Source organism: Sander lucioperca, chromosome 9 (assembly GCF_008315115.2).
Source record: "Sander lucioperca isolate FBNREF2018 chromosome 9, SLUC_FBN_1.2, whole genome shotgun sequence".
Taxonomy (NCBI): Eukaryota; Metazoa; Chordata; class Actinopteri; order Perciformes; family Percidae; genus Sander; species Sander lucioperca.
Window position 1 is genome coordinate 9,712,380 of NC_050181.1, and position 26,591 is coordinate 9,738,970.

Consider the following 26,591-nt stretch of genomic DNA (forward strand, 5'->3'; position numbering starts at 1 on the left):
GTATTTGATTAGAAATGACCTGCAGAGCAGACACATCCATTCTAAAATGAGGTGCTGCATTATCGTAATTTGATTTTTAGAAGTATTTCATGAAAGCATTCACATATTAATCCAGTCCACAGCAATTTTTGCACAGTCACCAGTCACCCAGCAAGCCATGGCAGCCTCGACTCCACGCCCAGATTGACTGCTGCGCAGCCATCCGACTAACCAACACCACTTCCTCTCTCTATCAGAAAATAACATGAGTTAGGAAATTGGAAAAATGTCTATCTGCTGTTTGGTTTTGTGTCAGAGAGAAGGAAAAAAAACAGAAAGAGAGAGACAGAATAACAAGTAACATTCAGTTCAACCCAGCTGCTGTTGCATTCATCAATGCCAACGCTCTGTCAAGGGGGGCGTGACACACAGGCAAAGTCACTATGAAACACACACACACACACAAACAAACACACACACACACACACACACACACACACGCTGATGCTGTGCTCATCAGTGTCACGGTTGCCGAGCCCCTCGCTGCACAAATCCCAGCAGGGGTGCAGACGATGGAAGGAAGAGAATGCTTACATAAAGGCGAACATAGAAACAAAGGGTTTGTGGGATGCAAACATCCCCTGGCATGAACACAGACAAAAAATACACAGCATGATAGAGAGGAAATCACAAAAAATATTCCCAATTTACTGTCAAACTGGAGATATACATACAACAGCAGCATCAATAGAAGACTTTCACTTCCAATTCAAAAAAGTCTCGCAAAATAAACCTTTTCTAAAAGTCAGTCTTACACACAAACACCATAAAATAATGGTGCAACAAAACTATAAGCTCAACAATTGCACATCAACAGCCTTAAAAACAAACAAGCACTTTTATCAAGGCTGGCTTAATGTTTCCATGGGTGTTGTATTTCTTAATTCCTCATTTCTAGTCTACATTCAACAGTGCACTGCTGTCATGCTTTATACAGCCGCCCACGTTCACCCTTGCAGAGTGTGAGAGAAAGGAAAGGGGGGGGGGGGAGAGAGAGAGAGAGAGAGAGAGAGAGAGAGAGAGAGAGAGAGAGAGAGAGAGAGAGAGTGGGAGGGAGGTAGAAGAGAAAACCTTGCTTTCACAGTGAGAGACCAACGATACATTATGGGAGAACCAAACATATTGCTCCATGCTGTTTTTCTTACAAACCACTACATGACCAAACAATACACGCACATATTTTACAAATCCAAGGCGGCATGCCAGGCCTTGATTACTATAGCTCTGGTCTGAATAGAGCCGAAAGGAAGTACAATCTAAATCTATACACCAATAAGTTGTGTTTATGTTCTCTAATGGGAACATGTTTACCCTTCTAAACTTCAGCAATTTCCTGCTAAATTAATTTAATGGAAAAAACTACTTTTATTTGAGAAGCTAATTCCAAAAATGCAGGTACTGTTTATCCCTCAGGACAGAGCAACATTGATTTTTTTTACGTGGGGAAAAAACAAATTTTGCTTCTATGTTTTTTTTAACACATATGAATCCTCCCTTGAAAAAATACTGGATACTGCTGCTTTTCTGTCTAGACAAGGCTCAAATTCAAATCCAAAACTGCAGCATAATTAAGAAAACTGTCTTTCTGAAACACAGCTTTCATAATTAGGTAGCAGAAAAAAAAAACATGAAAACTGGCATGTTATGTAAGACCAACAAATTTCCAACCTAAAACTTGTAAGATCTTAAAATGGTATGATGGTAGACGTGGAGATATACACTGCACAGGACTGTCACTACCATACTAAGGTCACGTCCTCCTTTTTTTCTGAATTTGGGGATGTTAGCAACTTGGGAGAAAACTGTAATAACAAACTTACACAAGGAGTATTTTCTGTGCTGATATACTACTTTTTTAAGAACTATGTTTACATGTATGTAACTACTTATTGGCCAACAAATTAATAAATAAATAAGAGCTATGTGGTTACACTTCTGGTACGAGACTCATGGCTCATATTCAAGGCCGCTCGTTTTGAGCTGAACACACAAACACTGGCACCCCCCTCCCCCATACGGCCTAATTTAAAACTTCCTGTCCTCGTCTTCTCTCCCTGCAGACCAATGAGCGGACAGGATATTAAAAGGTGGAAGCAAAGATGTGGCCACCAGTTTATTACAACTAGTTTGACTGGTAGTTATGAAGGAAAAGAGGCGCGGGAAAGGAGATAATCAGATGTTTTGGCACTAGCAGTCCACTGAGTGAACTAAAATCATTTCTCCATGCAGCCTGAATTCCATCTGGCTTACCAACCACACTGTCAGAGACAAAATGTTCCTTACTGTAGCTTGCTATAAGCATTAAACCTGGGTAGTCATGGAGAGGGGATTACTTTATTCTCCATCTCTGCTTACATCACCAATTAGCCAACCTGTATTGAATCAAATGACAAGAGGGTCAAAACTGACACTATCTGATGCACTCTCCATTACCTGCAGCAAGAATAGCATTATTAATAAAGACTGTAGCACATGGCAGCCAATATAAAAGTGCAGCACACAGTATGAACACATGCTCAGTGCATCTTTGGCCTTATTTTTGCAGCCAGGTATTAGGTAGCTAGCACTCTCATTACTTAGAGAAACATAGCTTTCTGCAGTTCAGTGCTCTCCAGGGGACTAGAGCACAGAAAGAGACTAGGCACCGCTGCCTTGATTTTGACCTTAACTGCTTATAATAGGTGGTTAACGCAAAAGAGGGAGGTAAAAAGAAAAGCACTGTATACTATTAAATGAAACCTGCACAGCAAAGAATATAAAACTCAAAGATTACTAAATTACTTCATTGATCTGGGGTGCAGCTTGATTGCAATACGTCCTAAAGTGAATCTTCTTTGCGGCCTAATCCACAATCGGGATTTGTTCTTGTGGGCATGTTTTGGATGCCAGATGAGCTAGATGTTGTCTTGTTGAGAGGCAGGGCAGCCTACGTCAGCACTGCAGGCTGCTGTCCAACACCACAGAGCAAGGACGCAGGACAGACAAGCGGGAACTGCAAAAAGGCCTTTTCCCTCCAGGATTTTCCTCTCGAGCCTGCCGGCGCTCCAAGCCCATGAGTTTAATTCTGCCACTAGGCCAGTCCCTGGCATCCTCTCCAGATGGTGGTAAACGGGGGGTAAACAGGGAGATTAGGAAGAGAGTGATGACTGGTTCCTGACTACACATCCGGTGGCTGAGTCCCATTCTCCTCCTCCCGTCATATGCCAGGCATGGCCACGGAGGCCGGATGCTCCCATGTCTCTGTGCTGTAAGGTGTTAAGCTGTTTATTAGTAAGCTGACAGGATGCTGTGGCAGTGCTGTAAAGTCAATGCAACACAAACACTGACAGAGGCCATATAAAGCCATTAAATAAAAAAATAAAAAAGTGTAGTTCTGCAAAAAATGTTTTGTTTACTTCTGCACTCCACTGCCATTGTTTTGTTCGATAAATGACAAATATTGAAGTGTAAAACCGAACAGAAAATGTGTACAACTGTATTAAAATTGAATTCTGTTAGAGCAACAGATTGACTGCTCTGGCTAACAGCATGCAAATTATAACATATACAACATAGTCTAAAAGCTGAAAACAGATTTGACTTAAGCTTCATTGTAGATAATTATTGTAAAGCAGAGGTTTAGAATAATTTAGGGCCTGAGTATGAGTAAATCTTTCTGCACAAAGAACGAGAAAAAGACAGAGAGGACGAGAATAAGTGATGTATGAGTGTGTAGCAGAATGAATGAGAGACGGCAGAAAGATAGAGACAGCGAAAGACCATAAGAAAGGGAGAGCATGTCACAGCAAATTTCACACTCGAAGACTGGCAAAGCGAATTATCTGGCCCAAAATGCTAAATTCAACTAGCGTGGAAAGAGTTGCGTCAGCTTCTATTTTCTCAAACGTTGGACGACTTTCAAGAGATGCTCCCACCAAAATCCTGCTATGTGATGGTGAAAGAATGCAAAGAAAACAGTAGGAAACAAAGAATCGGAGACTTCCCCGTTTGTTCGGAAAAATTGATGAGACAGGGAAAAGTGGCAACTCTTGCAAAAAAAATGACTGTGTCTACAAATTATGGACTCAAAGCACACTGCAGTAAAGGAATGAGAAGAGAAATGGTGACCCGTCAAAGGAAAAGTCATTTTCAGCCAAATTGCTATCATTACCCATATGCATACTCTGAGAGCCCTGACGACAGAACAGTAATGAATCATCAACAAAGTTACCATCAGCTTCCTTTCTATATTTTCCAGGTTACATAAAAGGAAAGACCAAGAGAGTAGGAAGTGGAGGACAAAAGAGGAAGAAAAGATGAGAAGCACTCAGAACAACTCAGGAAAAAAATTGCTGCGCTGTTGTGACTGTGCAGGTTGATTTATGACTCTCCTGTTTTAAGTATGAGGCTGTAGATTTTATGTAACTCCATTCAACTGAAGAAGCCATGAGCAGCTCCACATGGTGGCAATGAGAGATTCTTGCATCACCTGTGCCCATGTTCCTTTGTCACATCTCTTGATTTTATAGTCATTACCGAAACAGGACTGGAAAAGCAAAGAAAGACTGGCGCCGCCTGGACCACAAAAGCCTCCCACCACCAAATGCTTTTATCGACATTCAGGTGTTCAAGCCAATTACAACACACATCTGATGTTACAAAAGACATCACACATAAAATCATACTTATAATAATTTCCTCCTTTGATCAGACGAAGCAATTGGATTAAGTGTATTTCAGTAAATTAGGCAATTTTCACAAATACTGCTTAAAGAGCTAAAACTGTATTATAAATGGCATGTGATTATTGGCAGTGTGATGTGGAGGTGTGACAATAAAAAAAGTTTATCCCAAAGCTGGAATCAATAGAGCAAAAATACACTTAGTTGGTCATGTCACATGTACAAGACTGTGAATCAGATTTATGGACATACTGATGATAACCATGGTCTTTGTCACTGGACAATCATTATTTCTTGGAAGTGTGCTTTCCTGTTGCCCAGTCATTACCAGGCTGGTTTTAAGAAATAATGATTTGTTAATTTCAGCACCAGTCAGCCTCATTACAAACTAAACGATCACTGGTGCTTTTTGCCAATCAGAGAGAAAGGGATTGCAAATTAAGGAAAGCATAGAAAAATAAATGTCATACAGCTTTTAGGCAGACTGGACACAAGCCAATCAAGCAGTTATGCAGCTTCTAAGTGAATAATATTGGTCTGCCAGTTGTTCCAGACTGAAATATTGGATTGGTTTCCGTGACAATTTCTACAGACATTCATGTTCAACAAGCGATAATTTGAATAACTTGGGTGATTCACCTGACTGTAGCGCCATCATCCACAGCTGTTTTGTGTTTAGTGCTAATTAGCAAATGTAAGCAATTTGCATGCTAAACTAAAATAGTGAACATCGTAAACACTAGCCACACCTGCTTCACATATAGCTTGTTAGCATGCTGCTGACGTTAGCATTTTATATTTTACCTGTTATGTAATAATACCTGTAACATATTTTACCACTGTAATGCACATTTAACGTTAGTGTCGGCCACTTTCAACAACCTCAGTACCTTTAACCTAGGTAACGTTAATGCTAACGGAGCAAGACAATATGATAAACAAACTCCACGCTACTTTTCCAGCACCAAACTGTCAAAGTTATCATTTGCGTTTGTGACTAACGTTAGCTACGTTAGCCAACTTCAACGTAGCAAACTAAAAACTTTTCTCAGTAAATATACTATATATGTTTTGGTAAATATACTGTCTATGGGTAAACCCAAATCAAAGCTAAAAGTAAAGTAAACATTGGACTTACATTCACCCAGTGGCTACAACACGTCTCCAAATGAATGTAGTGTTCCTTGTATGCTAACGTTAGGTATGTAGCTAACGGTATGTAACGTTTTGTTGTTGTTGGTTTACTAGCAAACTCTGGGTGGCTGGGTATCTATCAGCTTGTTTTGATGTTTTCTGCCCCCTCTGGTGGCCCAATCAATTAGTGCAACAATAAAAATATAAACTAAAATATAAAATATCAAACTGCATGATTATTGGATAACTGCTTGATTTATGTACTGAATTGATTTAGTGAGTAGTGGAATTCACAAAAACTAAATTGTAAAATCAGACGTTAAGTATAAATGGGTTGTACATTTTCCTCTTTTATTGTGATTTCTTAATAAAGACAATTAATTATCTGATTAAGACACGCATTCAATAAAAGCAGGACCACAGGTTTGTTTCATAAACCTATTGGTAATTCTTTACAAATATGTGTCTATGATATAGTGCCAATTTGTCAGTTATACATAATATTTGATTTGTATTACGCACAGCCTTTTTAGATGTTGTTTGTGGGGCTACCTATTGCCAAGTCCACACTGGCCATGTCAATATGATGACAGTAAGTAATTAAGAGATGAAAACAAAGTCCACATCATTTTGCAGGTGCCAAGCAGAGCTCCAAACCACAGACTGCAGCACGATGGAGTCCGTAAAAATCTTAGCCAAGAGGGCGTGTCGTTTTTTGACTGACACGCCTCATGAATCAGTGAGTGAATTCCCAAAGTTATTCCCTTTGGATTCCTTCTGATAGCTTTTTAAGCCGTTGTTAGTTAAACCAAGAAGGCCCAAGAAATATAAATGGACTTTGTGCTGGTGAGTTTACAGTTATCAGGTATGACAGATGACTGACTCACTCACAAGTTAGGGTCAAATTACGAGGTTGCAGTCAGTCCCTCATACACAGTGGGTTCCCTTTCAAGTGTGAAGTGACTACTACTGACTACTGCCTCATTTTCACTGGGTACAGCACGCCAAGCCACTTGCGATCATATGCATTTCATCTGCATACTCACAGCAGGAGATCCCGGGATGACCTGCAATATTGTGATCCTACTTGTGACAGTCTATTGAGCTAAAATGATTGGCTTATCATGTGTTGTCATGTAGGTGACAAGAGAGAAATCATCCTTTTTTGCTCCTGGGTAAAGTAGGTGGTTTGGAGTTTTTTCCCCCAATTCTACATTCACATTCTTACTTTTATCTAACAGATGACAGCAACGCATTTTACAATGCCATTCCTGTTACTCGTGCCGTGCCAGGCTCTGATCACAATTGCTCAGCGTATGGAAATTCTGTATAAGAAGAGTATCTTTCACTACAGCAAGGCCAAAATGTACACAATAATTACATGGCTGGCTTAGCAAGAGAGGAGGCGCAGGCGGATTGGACAAATTGCTACGTGTTACGAGTGTCAGGGAAGTAGGCCAGCTGAGAGGATGGCATCCCCATCTGGGATCCTCTCTGGAGGTTATCACTATAAGCAACCCCCACGCTTCAGAAGAACATCCAGAAACCCTTGTGTTACTAAGACCTCTTGATACATCATCAGTACTGCCCTGCTTATAAACTGCCCTGGGCTATACGCTCCTCTCCTTTCACAGAGCATATGTCAGGAATAAGAACCATGAAAATCTATTCAGTATAGAGGGGTAATGTGTCCCCCTTTTTTGCACTTGCTACTTCAGCAGATTATGAAGCCAACTCAACATATTAGGAGGCTTATGGGTAGATTGGCTGCCTAAACATTAAGAAAAAGGTCTTGTATCACCACAAAGAGTAAAACTCTTTGGGCATTTGAGCTCATGAAAAACAAACATTTCGGTACTTCTTATTCAGTAGTTATTGAGTCCCATGAAAGGTGAAGTGCACCTGCTGTCACACACAAATGTCCAGATGGCCATGACCACAAAGCACAACCTTACTGATACGCAGGTGCTATTAAACAGCTGGCTTTTAAAACTGCTGAGGGTGAGAGAGCAAGGAGTCAGGACTTGGTCTGCTAGAGGATCCACAGAACAGATGGTAAAATTCAAACTCAGCCCGGTATGGCAGGTTAGCTTTCCCTCAAATTATGTATGCATCCATCCAGGTGTGTCATGAAACAAAAATTATAACTGTACATCGTGACATGTAACCAAAATGCTTTTGAGTGTGATTCATATTGGCCTGTATTTTTTTAGGCTTACCTGCAGAGTTGCATGATGTTGGGAGTCCATCAAGGTGGGGCAAAGGCAGCGAGGGCATGAGGAAGAGATAACAAAGAAAATCAGTGACAAGTTCGATGGCTGTTAAGCTGAAAATAAATCAGATCAGACCTCAGTGGGTTACTCAATAAGGCAGTGTCTTCCATTTTGAGTCGATTATATCGCTTTGCCTATATGTATACCCTAATCTAGTAGTGCATGACCCCTGAGCCTACTTACTGACATACCCATAACATCCAAAGATATGTGATCAAATTCAAGCATTACATTTCAGTATAGTCATGATAAAAAAAAAATCTGTAAATAGAGCTGATATTCTGGCAAATTTGGAGAGTTACTTCTTAAGGATATGCTGTCAACAAATATCAGTTTTCTTATCATTGTTTATTCTGGTTCATTCTTTTTATTCGTGCCAATATAATCCCAAATTTGACACCTTTCAGAATAAATTCTCAACCAACCACTGGATAAATTATGTTTTATTAGTATAATAATTAGTGTGTTCGGTTGACATCTTAGTGTTTTGACAGTTTGTTGACACTTCCTTGTGACACTGCTAGCTGTCTAAGGTAATGCAATAAAGGAGTTGAAGAATGCAACTAAAATATGAAATGAATAATTCATGAAATCGAAACAAAGAAACACAAGTTGTCAGGATATGATAGTTGACATTTTTACATTTCTGTAAGATGACAAAGATAGGTCGAAGATGTCAGACATCAAACCTTAGTGATAGAGTAAACCTTTTTCGTTGCAGACAGCATAGGCTTTGTCTGGTTATGTGTAAGATTTGAATAGCGGCATTAAATGAAAATCCCACATTTTCTTTTGGATAAAAATCAAGATCAGATGACATCACTGTTCAGTAATGTTCACATCAAAGAGATCACAGACATCAGATGTTCCTTATTGAGTTCATATTGGGTAGTGCTGATCGATCTCCAGTCAGCTAAATCTGCTGACGAGCAGCTGCTTAATTGAGTTAGTTGATTCTCCATCTATCCAAGCCCATCTCCGCTCTGCGTCTATCCTACAGAAACAGGCCTGACATAATAAGAAATCTCGGTACGTTTCTGTCCATCCAGGTCTGACAGACTAACCCAGTAGAAGTTCAATGCAACCTTTATCTAAACAATCGCACCATAAAAAAGTAAACTTTGCTTCTCTACTGCATAAATTTGCAGAGCATGATTTATATTGGGTCATATATAAAACAGTTTTAGCATTTCATAACATTCTGAACATGGAACATTTAAAATCTCCTCCATAGAGATCTTCATAAGCAAGGAATCCAACACAAATGTTGGTTAGAGTGGGTGTTATTTTCTCCAGATGGACACAAGAGGACACATTAACCAGGATTGTCAAGTAAGGCTATGTGAAAACAACCAAACAAGCCTAACTGCTTCCAAGTTGAGGAAAAATAAACGTGTGTAGTGCTTCTTCTTGGTTGGACTCTATGTCCAATAACTCGAAGTCATCAAAAAACACTCCATGTTTGGCTTTGCAGTTGCAATCCCCGTCCTTGAGTCAGTGCAGGCTGAGGTGTTGCATTGCTCAGCATGGGCCATATGCAACCAGAAGAATTTTCAATGAGTCATCAGTACCAGTTAATGCACACAGTGCATCATATAATAGCTTACTCTGTTTCTCCTGTAGTCAAGTAACTAGATGTGTTTTTAGACATTGTGATCAACAAGACACATGTACCAGAAAATTAAAGCAACAAATACTGTGCTGAATTATCCCATCTATCCGAATATACCACACCAGTAGCTCAGGCTCAGATAACCTCAGGTCGACCCGCCTTTGGGGACTCTATCTGATGAGATCTGATCCCTTCCTTGTCAGAAATAGGGATGTCTAGCCCTGGACCAGCTACAAACAAAGAAGTCTGAGCTAGCTGGCAATTACAATTATCTGCACAGTGGCTATAGAGATATTGAGAGGATGGAGTAAAAAGAAAAGGAGGTTCAAGGTTAAATTTATTCATAAAAAAATAAAAGACAAGTACAATCATAAAACATAATGAAGATATGTGAAATGGGACACCCTAGTAAGCTATTTAAAGCTTGTGTAAAGGGGCCCAGACAGGTTACAATCCTAGAAAGTGGTATAGATTGATTCTGCCAGACAAGAGTGTTAAGAGGCTTCCTAGACAGGCAACTCAACCCCACAACCCTAATTTCTGACCCTCTGTCACAACTTAACACCGCTCCAATACCTTGATCCTACCCCCCTATAAACCAAAACTCCCATTACATCCATCTCCCCGGGGTATTGCACTCAACAGACACCAATCAAGGTCAGGGGCAAAGGTCTGTGTGTGGGGAAATTTACACATCCAGAGAGTACCACATGCACACCACAAACACACTCATGCAGATCTACTCCACCACCTACTTGTGTTACATAACACATGCTACTGCCTACCCATCCACCGTCAGATCTGCACTTCACTCAGCCACCGACGGAGATGCATCACCAGAGCTCTTACCCAAACGTGACATCTGACAATCCATGAGGGTGAGTGTGGCCAAAGGATTTTTTTTTTTTGAAAGTGGACCACTAATCGTGCCCAAGCTCTCACTCGCCAGCCCACTAAACGTAGGGTCCTATTGACTAAAAGCCCTATTGGCATGAATAGACCACAGGAAGATTTGTTTTATCATGTAAACAGACAAAATGTAGCTTTGAATTAGCTTGTGCCTACATTAGCCGCTACATTTTTGTTTTTTTAGGCCGCCAGGGCCAGATTTTATGCCAGATTTTGACACAACAAAAGATACCTTTTTTGGAGTGGAGGGTCTCTTAAAGCCAAATATGTGAAAAGCCACAATTTAGAGGTGTGAATAGAGAGGCCCTACACAAACATTAGCAATGTGAGTTATCCCTCACTTTAAACATATTTTTTGTGCAAGTACTTGTAACTGGATAAACACAGAGCCTGCCAGTCAATAGCATAGTGCTGCTAAGAAACCCATTTCCTGGGGAAATACATGTCCTGTAAATGTCTTGCAAAATGGATACAAATGGCTCACTATGTTTTAACACATCAGCAGGGTGCATCTCTAGACACCAGTTGGTCCAATTTCACAACAGAATGGGCCCAAGAGAACCACAGGGCCTGAGATGTAGTGTATGGCAACACAAGTGTCATAATTCCTCCTTTTTAGCTGTACAGTATTTCATTAGAGGCCAGCAGTTTATTCCAGTACGTGAACACAAAATCGAGGGAGAGCTCATTTTCTGAGAACAGCGTCAGGCTGCTGAACACTGCACTTTTCACGCCAGACTCCTCAATGAAGAAAATCTCATCATCCAAACCAGAGCTGTTGAGAAGCTGCACTGACACAGCCCGGAGCAAGACTCTGAACAGCTTATATCAAATGAGCACTGCAGAGTGTCCGTTCACACAGAGCCACTCAGTTTACAGCACTGTCTCATATCAGAAACACTGCATTTAAAGAAAAGAGGACCAAATGGTGCTTGGCAAACACATTGTAGCATTCTGGTAGCCTTTTTCTTCCAAATGTCCATAGTATTATCGCTCCTAACTGGCAGGCTATTAAGAATATGACTCTTATGAATGATTTCTTCAGATTTTATTCACTTTTGCCTTCTTATGTTTGCTGTTGGCCACTTGTGTCCTGGCATGTTGTGGCCTGCTATAATTTTGGCTCAACCATGAGATAAATGTGCTGTATGGTTGCTAGAGGTTCCACTTTTTTTAACATAGGGCAACACTCCTCGCACTATTTTTTCATGATTTATGCATACTGTATGTATGCAAACACTGCAGCAGTGCAGTCATCAAACACCCTACACACAAAGAGATATTAACAATTTTGCCTCTGGAAAAGTTGGAAAATGAAGGCTTAGTATGCAATGATAAACTAAGACCCCTAAAACCATAGGGGTATAATGCATTATGGTTTTGATTTCTGCTCGCCTCCTCGCCACAAGTCATAATTTTCTAAATGGAAACACAATTTTCAGACTTGAACTAAAATGTTCCACAGTTTTTAAAGTATTTTCTCATTAATATTGCAGTTATCAGTTATAGGCAGCATCTGGTCTATGCACCACTGATAGGGGTCCATAGGGTCCATTCAAATATAAATGTTTGAGCTCTCTGAATCACATAAGGAAAACAAATACAAACTCAGACTTGAAACAAGTGGAAGACATTCAGTCAAGGAGTGCCACAGGGATTAAGTCTTTACAGCTTGGAGCTGATGTCCATTACTCAGACGTCAGGTCCAAAATGGGAACTGTGATTGTGTTCCTAGAGGGGTTGTTGTACATGCAGTTCACATACCCCACCACATGACATGAGTCCTGGGTCATGGCCAGGGGGGATTCAGCAGTGGAACAACTTTGGGTTATTCCAGTCGTGGGGAAAGCAGGAAACGGGGGTATAAACAGTAAATGGGGGTCACATTACAGTACACTCCCTCTTCAGTGATTCCCACAGAATAAAACTTCACAACAAACACTCAGAGTTAAGTTATGATTCACGAAACAAGTGACTAAAATATATTTGCTGAGCAAGACCTAAGCTGAGTAACAGATGCAGACACAGACAGATACTTTATCAAAACCAACTGTCCATTGCAGCACTTTTTTTTCCTCATTCTTACAACTATGACATGTCCTTTCCCGCAATCAGCAACAAAACAATCTGGAAAACAAGCAACTGGCACGTTGCCTGAGTGAGTCCTTTGAAGGCAGCAAGCACAAGGCCAGAGGACATGCCACAACACCATCAAAACAGTGACATCTACAAAAGGAATGTAGGACCTGGGTGATAATGCTCAGCTGGCACATGTTAAACAAGCTGTACTGACAAGAGGGCTAACCTCAGAAAAGTAGTGCTATTCTCAGTTCAATGAAAATAAACTGAGAAGTACAGAAAGGATAGTCTGTTTACAGCCAAGTGTGAGAGCAAATGTCAATCTGCTGCATACACACATCTAGCCTTAACTACTACAAACACACCACATAATTCTACCCTTACCAAAAAATAAGTATAATAGAACAGATTTTTGTACTAAAAAAAATGGTTTATATGTAATTTTTTTAAAGATCTGAATTTTATGGGGGGGGGGGTTACACACAGTTAGGCTGAAGGCCATATAAGGAACAACACATCCCTTCAACCTTTTTGCTTAACAGGATTTATTCACACAACATAGAAGTAGTTTCGTGAATGACTCCACCAAACTCATGCAGAAACAAACTAACTCGAGGCACGTCCTTGAAGATTGACGCAGAAAAACTGTGACATGTCCCTGAGCTGTTAAGGGAATTACATTGAGTTTCCACAGCCCTGAAACATTTAAATAGACTGCATGCTCTCAATTACACTGCTCTCCAAAAGTAGGAGTAACTGACTTATAACACCAAAGCTATAGCTAGAATAGTGTATGCTGTCATATTCTGCAGCATTATGGCCTCACATTGTGTAGGCCACACTTCCTGTATCCGGTATTTTCCTCTTTATTGAAGAAAATGTGCTCCCCGAGGGCCAGAAAAGTCCCTGTATGAGATTTCTCTTCAAAGGCAACTGAGCCTCTTTTCCTAAATAACTGGATAACTAAAACAAGATAACTGCTTGCTTTTCTTAGCAGTGTTATACTGTATAAAAAATGCTCCTGCGGTCCAGGCTTATTCTTTGCCACATTCATCCCCAATTAAAAGAGATCTGAATCCTCCAACAGTTGAATTCCAGAGACAAACTGGTGTCAGATAACCATTTCTATTCTAAGGGCACTTTATTCTTTACTATGATCCTCTATCCATCCCCAACCTGGATGAGGCCAGAATCTTCCCACAGTTAGTCACGGGACTGCTGGCAGGCTGAGGGGACTTGGAGGCATATGTGCTTTTCCATCTGTTGCTCACTCAAGGCTTTCCAAACCCCTTCCTCTGTCAGCAGCCATCTGCTTCCAGCCCTACCCCACTGGCAGGAAACATGAGCACTTCCACCATAGGATATGGATGATGCACAAATTGAAGAAGAAAAAAAACAAGAGCCTATGGCAAATTTAATTGACCGCTGTCTCAGCCGTAAAAAAAAAAAAAAAAAAACAAGAAAATGTTATTAGAGGAAATTATAGGAAAATACAACCTTAGATGTGTTCTTAAATGTCAAGACATGATAGTAAACTGAATATCTTTGGGTTTCTGTCAAACAAAACAAGATATTTGAAGACATCACCTTGGGCTGGGGGAAATTAAAAAAGGATTTTTCTTTTTAGTTGATCTTCAGATGTAGTCTGGTCTATAAAATGTCAGGAAATTCAAAACAATTCAAATTGCTTGTTTTGTCTGACCAACACTTATTATCACTCAAGACAAAGAAAAACCACACATTCTCACAACTGAGTGGCTGGAAAAAAGTGAATATTTTGTACTTTTGCTTTCAATGACATGAATCAATTGATTATTAAAATATTTGCAAATAATGTGTCTGACAATCAACTAATTGGTTCAGCTCTACTTAGATGGCATAAAAAGACTATGGTGGTGCATACTACGGTGAATTTAGGGGTTTATTGCATATTATTGCAGCATGTTTGTATCATCACCACAAGTTACATCTTCTCAGTTGACCATACTAGTTATAAATAACTTCACAATGTCCTTGCAGCAGAAAGAGAACATCATCCATATTACATCACCGTATAACGCCAGAAATTCTGATAGTTTTTTCCTCTTGCTTTCATCTAAATCTAATGAAGCTGCTTAATGCTGAATAACTACAGATTCATGTATGGTTGTGACAAACACTCGCTTATTCTGTATTGAAAACCCAGTTAATCAAAATGGACTGACACCAGAAACGTAATGCCTATTCCCTTCAATGAAACATTAGATCCAACCTACTTGACACTACCCGATAACAAGGTCAGAATATGACAGAAAAAACAACCCTCTACTTTCTGTTCATAAGAGATTTCGATACTCTAATACTCTAATTTTCCTATAAAAAAAAAGAACCCGACCAACTCACCAGCTCACCCCCGCCCCTCCACATTCAGAACACAAGAAAAAAATTAGCTGTCCATCAATGGGAGAGAGAGAGCCTTTGTTCAATAGCACAATGGAGGACATTCTGCTGTGGAGGATAGCGTCACATTCAATAAGCCAATGCTATGGTGCTGCAGCAGAGAGAGGACAGCAGGGCTGATGCAGAAATGGCACTCTGACCCCGCAGACCTCCCAGGCCTTCAGACCGAAGCTCTGTTTACAGCTCACCAGTTCAGCTCATCTCTGCTGACCCACGGTCAAGAGTCGGGTGCCGTGTTAAAATGCATTTCAATGGGGATGGAATTAGCATTCTGAAGCTACAGATGAGAGAAACTTCATTGGCTAGTCACTAAACAGGGAGTCTTTTGAGAGTGAGGCATGTGGGACCCTGTTATCTGGTGTGCGTCTGTTAGGGGTAAAGTCTGTCACTACTACACTCCCGAGAATAAACCTATGACGTAAACGTGACGTGAAGTGTTTTTTTAACAATGACCCTCAAAGATTAAATAGGGCCGAAACCTGATACTTGCCATACTCATCACAGAAGTGCTTCAGTTGCTACAGATGCTACGGAGGATCTGACAATGTCTTCAAGTGAATAGGAAATCAAAAAGAAGATTATACTTTTATCAATGCCTGCTTGGGCGAATTGACATGAGAGCTGCATTCAGGTGTTCGGATTAATCTGTGTTATATTACATCAAAAAGGCTCAACTGAAATCTTGACAGTGGTGTTGTAGACCTCTGAAATATGAGGCATACAGCAAAGGAATCTCTTCCTACAGACACATTTTCTGGGTAATCTGTGTTTTTCTTAATTTTCTGAAATATTCACTGAAAATAACAGACATCCTAGCAGTCCATCGGTCTAAGACGCATGCCATTTACAATGACATCCCAAGTTCAATTCCAGTATTGCTCTTCTAACACTTGGTTCTATCTTGTTGTAACGTGAGAAGGGGCTAGCCATTTTCGCCTGCTTCCAGTCTTTATGCTAAGCTAGGCTAATCACCTTCTGGCTTCAGCTCCATACTTAAAGGAGTAGTGTGTAGGATTTAGTAGCATCTAGCAGTGAGGTTGAAGGATGCAAACAACTGAATACCTCTCTGATTACCCCTTCCTTTCCAAGCGTGTAGTAGAACTTACGGTGGCCTTCAGGTAACGCGAAAGGGCCTCTCTTGGCAGAGGTATCAATCTTCTTAGCTAACTCTCACTAAGAAAATGAATAAGCTATTTCCCAAGATGTCTAACTATTCATTTAGAATGGCAAATCCTTTTGATCATTTAATAAAAATGTACTTGTATTAACAAATTTGTTAAGGTGGTTCAGGCATATTTCTATTGCAAATATGACGCATAAAAAGGTTTTTATTTCCACGTAATTTTTAATTTTTTAATTTTTTCCACATTTCTAGAGATACCAATCTTAAGCTTTTACCCTAGGCTTTGGTTGTGACTAAGTACATAGAAAAATAAAAAAAAAAACAGGCCATAATTGGGCCTATTCCAGCTTAACAGATGTATTTATGTGAGGTTTTATTTAGGCACAATATCTACAACTAGTAAATACTTACTGGGCTACTCTATAAACACCAGCATTCCACATTAACAGCAATTGACATACTGTGTTAGTGATGCAGCTGGTGGTATTGACTGACATTTCTAACTCTATAACAGTTTCTAATTTATATTAACAGTTATGGTTTTGAAATATAATGAGCAAATTGTAAAAACTGCACATGCCAGAAGCAGCAGCAGCATTTCTCTGACACAGATGGCTAACAGTGACAACTGTAACCACAGCACCTCAAATTCAAACCCCTTTTACCAGCTTTAAACTGTTACAACTCCTTGGAAAACCTCTGTAAACCCGCTTGTATTTCATGTTTAATGAATGATTATTAATCAGGACAGTATATTTCCATCATGATTCTTGAATTATACTACAAAGGCTGTATTATACATAACTCCTGTTACATCATGACAGCGTGCAGTCAATGAAAGATTAAGATTCAAGTTCAGTGTTTTACATCTCACTGGTCATAAGGAAATAAATCCTGCTTCAGCAGTAATAGAAATATGCCTTATCATCATTCTCTGCTTGTGATTAGCAGATGAGCACTCTGCTTCACTCTCCTTGGCAACTGCCTACAAGAGAGATGCAGTGTGCTCCAGATAGCTGCTTAGGTGCCACACAATGCCCACAGAGAGCTGTGAGGGTTATGTCTGTGTGCTTTTTGTATCTCTGTGTCGCCCCAATAGCTATCTGAGCACACGATGTCCCATTGTGCAGGCTTATTAGTCCTTTCTTGAAATCCCAAGCACCCCTTTTGAGCAGCAGTGGGTTTAGGTGACTGTGCTTGGCCTGACATTGGACTGTCAGTTGAAAAATGGATGTCAGCGTGAGCTTTTGCAATGGTTATTGCCCAAGGTGCAAGAGAACAGTACAGCAATGTAACATCATAAAACTTGGCTAAAGGAAATCTCCTCAAAATACACACAGGTCAAAAATCATAATCTGTGTTGAGAAAATCTGACGCCACTTTAAGGCTAAAAAAGCAGAAAGGAGTCAAACATTTACGGCACCCTGTCCATCACTGACCTGTGCTGTTTTTGCTATATCACAGTCTGTAAGTGCTTTTGTTCTGTACCTATACATCCACGTCTTTTCAATTAACTACAGAACGTCTGTAGAAAATCTAAAGAGCATTATGCAAGTGTGATAAGAATATAAATTAGAGGTAGCAGTCAATATACACCCAAAGAAAACTATTCCCGGGACATAGTCTTGTTAATGGAACTGGAACACTCCTACACATTGAAATTAATAGCTAAAAATAAAACTGGAATCACAGTACAGATACCATCTCTGCAGCTGTCTAAACATCTCAGTGATCTGGATTTTATTCTATTTACAAACGCTCACGTATTTATTTCCCCCAATCAAATCTCCAACCACTTCCAGGTTCCAACTATAATTCAAGGTTCAAGGTGTAATCTAGTTTTGAGTCTGTAATAACCACAATTAAAATACTATTAGTTTGTTCCTCTGACTAAATAAATTATGCAGCAAGGACATCCAATGTCGAAGGGCCAGAAACTGTTTTGTCCACTCATACGCAGTACATGTTGTACAACACTGGTGATGTAGATGAAGAGCTTCTCTACTGGAATTTTTCTCCCTTTGACAATATGTGACTGGATGGAGTTTACCCTGGTATTAGTTCATCACCGCTGTGGTGCAATCCTCATTTGGATGTTCTTGGCTAACAGCTTCAATCTTTTGTCTGCAACAAACTTCATCAGCATCATCAATGTCACTTCACGGTGAGGCTTAAAGATGGCCACTGGCAAGAAGACTGGCCCGTTTAAATGGGATAATTAACAAGGCAGTATCAATTGAATTAACAGATTTGGCTGTTAATGAAAAAGTTGCCACTTATGAGGCTAAAATAGACCTAATGAAACCTTACTTTTTATCAGTTTGCATATAATTACACTATGTTTTATTTACCATTACAAAGCGGGTATATGAGCTGGTTGCTCACATGGAAATGAAGCCCAGTCCTTGACTTATTCCCAGACTAAAGACACCTGACACAGCCATTGAAAACGGTTTATGGATTAGGCCAAATTGTTTCAGGGAATTGCTCTTTTCAGTTTAGCTTGATTGATAAAGCTTGATTGATAAAGCACCCCACCATCTAATCCTGGAGATTTTTGAGTCATTTTAGCATTATGTCAATAAAAGGTTCTCAGTCATTCAGAGACGTTTTGTGACTGTAATTTCCAACCACGCACAGTGGGAAACTTTGTTTGGGAAGTGTTTGATTAAAGGGGTGATAGAATGCAAAACCGATTTTACCTAGTCATAGTTGAATAACTTTGGTGGGTAAATAGGACATACATAGAACCTCAAAATCCCAGAGACACCTCTTTCCTCTGCAAATCTCACAATTTGAAACTGCTGCTGAAAACGGGCGAATCTCAACCAAGCTAAAAGTTGACGTCAACTCCTCAGCTCCTACCTTATTTGGCTCTACCTTCTATCTTTGTAACGCCCCAAAATTTACATAGGCCACTGACTGATCTGAGGTCAGTTAGTCTTCTGAATAGGTCACGCAGATCTCAGAAATTGTATACATTGTTCATCTGCTATTTTATCACTAAATTTACTTCTGAGATTTTTTTATGTGAGAAATCAACTATGTAGAGGTCAAATATGAGCCGTTTTATGAAAATTGATGGCTAATTGCAAATTTTGTCCAACTGTGTGTTGGTCACCGTTTCTGGGTTACTGGACTAGCAAACGACACTGCACTGACAGAGCTCCAGGGCCTGCAGCTCGCTGTTCTCCTTCCCTTCTTCCTGCTAAATGGCCGGTGTGTGTGAGTGAGAACGCGGTCAGCGAGCTTGTTACGCCCGCAATCTCTTACCACAGGTTCCAGTTAATCTTATAATGGATATGTGTGTTGAGTTATTTAAACAAACGATTGGGGAAATAAGTGCCTCTTGTCCGCTATCAATGAAAGCTAGCTTGCCTCCTCCTCCTAACGAGAACTCTGAAATTCACAAAAATGCCTTAAATTGAAATCGGACAAAAGTGTTAGCTAAGCTTTGTAAGACCTTAGGATAGCTGTGATATACATGCCATGACAAAATTCAAAGTGTAAATATACTATAGTTATGCCGAAAGTGTAGCTAGCTAGCCGCGATCTTTAGCTAGCCATAGGACTGAAGGGACACTAGCAGCTAACGAAACCCCTCACATTCACAAAAATGCATTAAATTGAAATCGGACACAAGTGTTCGCTTTGTAAGACCTTGGGGTAGCTCTAATATAAGTGGCGTGACGAAATTCAAACTGTAAATATACTCTAGTTATGCCGAAAGTGTAGCTAACTAGCCGCGATCTTCCCCCATAGGATTGAAGGGACACTAGCAGCTAACGAAACCCCTCATATTCACAAAAATGCATTAAATTGAAATCGGACAAAAGTGTTAGCTTTGTAAGACCTTAGGGTAGCTGTGACATACATGCCGTGACGAAATTCAAACTGTAAATACACGATAGTTATGCCGGCAGATGGCAGCCAGCCAGCTGGTAGTCCAGTAACCCAGAAACGGTGACTTTCACTGGGTATGGTGCCCAGCAGGTTGCCGCTTTCTCGTCAGACTGTGTGGAGCTCCTAAAGTCCGACATGTCTTACCAAATTTGCAATTAGCCATCAATTTTCGTAAAACGCCCCATATTTGAGCTTTATATAGTTGATTTCTTGCATAAAAAAAGTCTCAGAAGTGAATTTAATAACGAAATAGCAGGCAAAAATGTATAACGTTGCAGTGTCTGAAATATGAGACCTGCTGTCTCGTCTCCAATGTATGTGTATGTGGTTCGCTCACCAATCAGCGCTCAGCTCATCTAAATATTCATGAGCATACCATATTTGGAAGAAAAGCTCTTGTTCCAAATATAGCCATATTCACAGGGTAGCTAAGGACCCACAGAATAGCACTTGGGCAATTTTCAGCCCAACTAATGTTACATACCATATTAGGAGACCTTAAGGAACAGTGTGAAATACCCTATATAATCATTCTATCACCCTTTTAAATAATCACAAACTGACATGGAAAGCTTCAGGCAGGTAGTATTCCAGTAGTACTGGTTGGTTTCTGGGCCTCTGTGCAACATAATATGAAGCTGCCATAGTGTGCTGTGTGCACTGTACCTAATGGGAAATTAGAGGCAACAGGGGCCCAACAGTAAATGTTTGCCCTGGGGCTCCGAAACAGATTACCCTGCGACGCTTCTCCAAGCCTCTTGGATTATTAGCAAAACTTTTTAAATACTTGAATTAACTGTGAATCACATGTCAACCACTTAGCATTCCTCTATATTTTGCACAGCCTTTGTGCTTGCCCATTTTCTGGTCTGGTCATCATCAATAACATGCTTGTCTAATTTAGATCAGCTTCAGCATCAGTCCTGTACTCACGAACCATTGTTATAAAAAAGACAAGAGAATTATTTTTGTTGAATGCAATATGATTGCACAGAAACCAAGCAGCACCCTGAATATCAATTACTGCAAAAGAAATAATGTGAGGCAAAAAAAAAAACACACACACACACAAACCAGCATGGTGTGTCATCATCATATAAAAGATCTTATTAATCAACAAAACGAAAGTAAGCCTAAGTAAGATGGGAATTCGTTTTGTAAGGGCTGTAATTTATATTCACTTTTTCTTCAGCATTTTCAGCTAAATGCATGAGCTCCTGGTTCCTTAGCAACAGCCTCTGCAATGATGCAAGATTGAAGAGGAACAGCTCTGCAGTTCCACAGTGCAGGTGAAGACAAGTCGCCCAATGTCTCCAGTTGCAGCTCTTCAAAGCCTCTTGAAGTTACAGTTATTAAGGCAACTGCATCTGATTTAACAGGATGAAAAAGCACTAGAATGTACATCAAAGCTAATGCAATGTTTTTTTGTGGGAAGGACACCAAAATCTATTATGCCGTCTGACATATGGTGTATGCTTAGAAATATCAATTCAACACCATTCTACATAACGTCGACATTTAACCCAAGCAGGTTAACAACGTGCTAAACAGATTCATAAATAAACGGCATTCCTGCGCCTATTCTGTTGTTCAGCAGTGGAGTTTTACTTTGGGGCTAAACATTTCCCAGTGTAACATTTTGTATTAGCCTGCAGGTGTGGACACAATGCCACAACTATCACAGTTTTGTTGTTATTCCCAAGGATACCCAGCAGAGTACAGATGATGTGACATCCTACTGAGAGATTTCTAATCTCAAACTTCAACAATAAGCATCAGGTTTAGCATGCGTCACTTCAGACTCAGAAAGTAAGGGCTTTTTTCTAATCTTTGTGCTAATGTTCAACAATCACACAGTGAGAAACTGCGAGGAAAATGTCCCAGAAAGACACATTTCTGCACCAACAGAAGCCACAGTAGATAATAATGCAGTCCATATGTCTTGTTTGGAGAACAATCAAAAAGATACATTGGTGGTCGGGTTAGCTCGGTGGGTAGAGCGGGCACACATATATTGAGAGGCTTATGCCTCAATGCAGAGGTCTGGGGTTTGAGCCCGACCTGTGACGATTTCCTGCATGTCTTTGCCCTCTCTCTCCCCTTTCTCACTGCTGTCCTTTCGATTGAAGGCAGAAAGGCCCAAAAAAATCTTTAAAAAAAAAAAAGGTACATAAAAATACATTGGCCTTCAGACATGGCCCACTATTGATAAACGTGTTAGCAAGTTAGCTAGCTAAATGCTAACATTATTTTTTCTGAGGGTTGTTAAAGGGCATTCTGGGAAAAAATGATGTAATGAAGACGACATAACGGCAGGAGAATTAATCCACAATAAAAGTGAAGTTCAACACCAAAAAATTACTCCTAGTGTTTTTTGAATGTATGACACCTAAATCTGGAAGCTGATGGAGTTTTCCTTGAGTTAAAGTGTTTGCTCATCTTTTAGGAAGAAGAAACAAACAATTTCAAAATAGATTTTTTAATAATACAGGCAATAACCTTTCTGTTTTTGAGCGGTACATCTTAGAGATAACTCATAAAAAGGCTCCAGTGTTGTCATATCGAGATACAGAATAAAGACATGCCTTCATTGAGAAAATTATGCAACAATCGTAAAGGCTTCAGAAAAAAAAAGGTATATCATCCTCTCCTCAAAAGGATGAACTAAAACCCACCAGTTGATTGCTTATTTTCACAAGGATAACTTTCATTTTCATTCTGATCTGTCCTAAACCCCATGGACACTGCATGACACGTTTAAATGAAATGTCTCAAAAAAACTCAAAAACATTTAAAAACCAGCAAAAGCAAAACAAAATCTGTCCCTGCCTGCTGTGTCATTGGCATGTAACATGGAATATCCTGAAGCATGTTCAGTGTTGACTGCATCTTGTCATGACCTGGCTCAGGTGGTCATAACAAAGAGGGAGACAACACCATGTTGAATGTAACAATACTTTATTAAACCAAATGGAACCAAATTAGACCAAATTAACAATATACATAATAAGATGTAGAAGTCAGTGGAAGCAGTGGTGTAGGGTGTGCATGAGTGAGTGTTGGTGTTGGTGTTGTGAAGTGTAAACTCAGCAAAAGGTAAACCTAGGAGAATATAACCTAACCAGCTATGCCTGTGGAGACAGCAGGGAGAGGAAGAGACAGAGGATACTGCAGCTTACAGTTTTTTTACAATAACTTTGGCACTAATTTCAGAACCTTGACGTCATTTTTCAAAACTCTAGACACAAAACTCACAACCAATGATCAAAATGCACATTTTTCAAAAGTGTAACACTTCTTTCATTTGCTTGGATACAATACATATTAACCTAAGATCATTTGTTCATTTAACAAAAATCACCTGTTCAATATGACACAACTTAACATCAAAGTACTACTATTTCAAAAGGCAGTTCACATTTCAGATGATTGTCTATTCATTTCATTACAATGATCTAACTATCAATTGATACAACTGCTCAAAATGATAAGTAACTGTTGCATTACTCTTAATGCATAGTTGTATGGAAACAAACAATATTCCATGTTTAGATCATGAAAGTTTCAAGATAACGAGATTCATTGTCACCAATTAGACTACATTATCTATGGATGTAGTATTTCATCATCCTTTACTGTAATGTACTGTTTATCAGACACTGTTTCTATGGTCCCATGTACCACCTTTTCAGACTATTTAGAGTATTGACAGTACTCACTGTATGGATGAAGGCCCTTGGAATTGCTTGTCCAATTCTGCCAACTCGTTACTGATGATTGAGATATATAATTTATATATACTTTATATATAAAGTACTGTGTGTGTGTGTGTGTGTATATATATATATATATATATATACACACTTTTACAGAGATGTATTTACATGTAGTACCATAATGAAACATGTATCACCTATTTTGTACTACTATATTTAATGATTGTACGAACAATGACAGTGAAACTATCGGTAGCTTGTGTGTGGGTGATCTAAAGTAACGTTTCAATGGTATTTCACAATCACTTAGTGTTTTGAACCAATGATTGTGCAAGTGCAAGATTTATTTAAAGATATGAACGTGCAATGCAATGTTTTGAACATTGGACAGTCTGTGTTACAAGTGATGACCGTTTTGAGTTTTGGGTCTAGAGTTTTGAAAAATGACATCAAGGTTCTGAAATTAGTAGCAAAGTGATTGTAAAAAAACTGTAAGAGGCCTCAGCACACCAGACCCAGGGCGTCACAATATTCAGATAAATATTGTTAAGATCAGCTCTGAAAATCCTATGGTCTGTTGATAACTGTGAAATATTGGTATATCACCATAGATTAAAGCCAACCAGCAATATTTGTCCTTAAAGCTGCATTAACACTATATACATATATATAAAAATATGAATCATGATAACGGCTACCAAAGACAGTATGAAGAAGTGGTGTGAGCGCATTCAGACAGTTGCTGTAATACTCCTCCAGACTCCTGACAGGTGGCTTTGATGGACAGTACACTGACTGCTGTGTCAGCCAATGATTGGACACATGGTGGGTAAGTAGCAGTGAGAAACACACCAGAAACTGCTACCATAATTTAAGACGTTCAGACATTTCATCATCCTGACTTGGATTTGAAAAGCTGCTTTGACTGGTTTACAGTCACTGTCATCCTTCTCTGGTCAGGTAATAACACATTTGGACTTGATCTCCAGTGTGACAAAGAATATACCCGTAACACACTCAATGATGTTCATCATGCCATCTCTAATGGTACATAATTTCTTCTCTCCAGCACCCTATGTAACAACTGTGTGTGCGTGTTCTGCATTGTTTCAGGCAATGATTAGTTTCATGCAACATGTGACTTAACATTGGTTGCCTCTGCTCCAGTGAGATGGGTTCAAAATGAAAATAAGGTCAGACTGTAGTGCATGAGATGTGAAAACAGTGTTCCCTTTAACAAATGCCATTGAACAGCAGATGCAATTTTTTGAGAGCTCATTATAATCGCACAGGCTGCCTCTTGTGAGTGCAATTGAACATTGTATTGTTAACACTGCAGTGTATGGGGGCAATTCACTCCTTGAGCAGGACTATGAGATCGGCTACGCCCCCAACCTCAGACAAAGTGTGATTGTTGACACTGTAGGCTACTATGCGCCCATGACAATGTGTACATAAAAGGAAGGAAAAGAAGACCCCCCTCAAAACAGACACGCCACCTTATCCCCCAGCCCTCAATGAGTGAGAAGCACCAAACCGAAACCCCAGTATGATTCCCCCATTACTCACCTTCAATAGAGATTACATGCTCTCGGATCTGGTTCTGCAGGGCCAGGTCATCGATGCGCTCGATCAGGTCGTAGATTGCGTAAATGTTCGGATGGACAGACTCGAACCGATGGATCTCTGCTCTGATGGCCGCTGAGTTGGACAAAACAAACTGCGAGCCCGCTGAGCCGGGTTGGGCAGCTTGGCCTGAAACAGTCCCCGAACCAAACTGGCCAGCCCCCGAGCCTGCAGACGATCCGGATCCGAACTGGGACGGGATGGACTGGGGCACTGGGACGGGGACTGGCGCCGGGACCGTGCCTGGAGTGGGCATGGCTGGTTGAGACTGCTGCGAGACTGGGACGCTCGACTGGAAATTCATCTCGGTTTTTTTGTTGTCTTTTGGAGCGCCTAACTCGTTTTTACAACGGCAACAGAAATATGCAGGCTAGAATTTGGGATTCAAGCGATGCGAACAAAAGAAGTCCGCGCGAATTGATGGTGTGGAAAACGATCGGCGCAGAAGCATCAATAGTTGGTCGCCAATTGCAACAAAACGCGGCTCTTGTTCATATTATCAAAACTTGACTGTGATTCATTTTCCGTAATTGGCCAGATCTGTCCAGGCCCTTTTTTCTGTGGCTTACAAACCTGTAATGCCTACCACTTGGACACTATTTGATGGGCTACACCGCTGTTTTGGTCAAAGCCGTTTTCCTTAGTTGCTCTGTTTGAAGGAGACAATGGGCTAGGCTTCAGCACGGCGCCCTGGTCCGCTGCCTTCAATGCGTTGATTCTGCGCTGAAATGAAATAGCGTTAACTCCTCTTTGGTCCAAGTGGTCCCTGCCCAGCGCCCTCCTCCGCATGCTGAAACGTCACCCAACACGTAATTGTACTTGAGATGGGGGAGGGTGTGATTGGATTTGGTGGAGGGGGAAAAATCGCAACGTGCACACAATTATAATAACCTACCTGACAGTTATGCAACCACAAAAAAATGCCTGCTGCAAGATACACAAGTAGATACTGCAATTAGCCAACAGTAGGGATATAATTTGTTCTTAGTAGTTCTTATTGTCATATTAAAAGAACGCAGCTATTATAGGCTATCCCATGTTGGCCTACACATTTACACTTTTCACACGTACGCGCAT

The 26,591-nt window shown here is 40.2% G+C and overlaps 1 protein-coding gene across 1 annotated transcript in view; it reads right to left on the bottom strand.

Moving 5' to 3' along the window:
* Window positions 1-26,317, bottom strand: part of agap3 (ArfGAP with GTPase domain, ankyrin repeat and PH domain 3) — a 124,652-nt gene extending 98,335 nt beyond the window's left edge. The window contains exon 1 of the mRNA XM_036004780.1: window positions 25,458-26,317. Within this exon, the coding sequence (XP_035860673.1) occupies window positions 25,458-25,818 (361 nt within the window). The 5' untranslated portion in view covers window positions 25,819-26,317. The remainder of the gene's footprint in view (window positions 1-25,457) is intronic.
* Window positions 26,318-26,591: the final 274 nt, after the last annotated feature.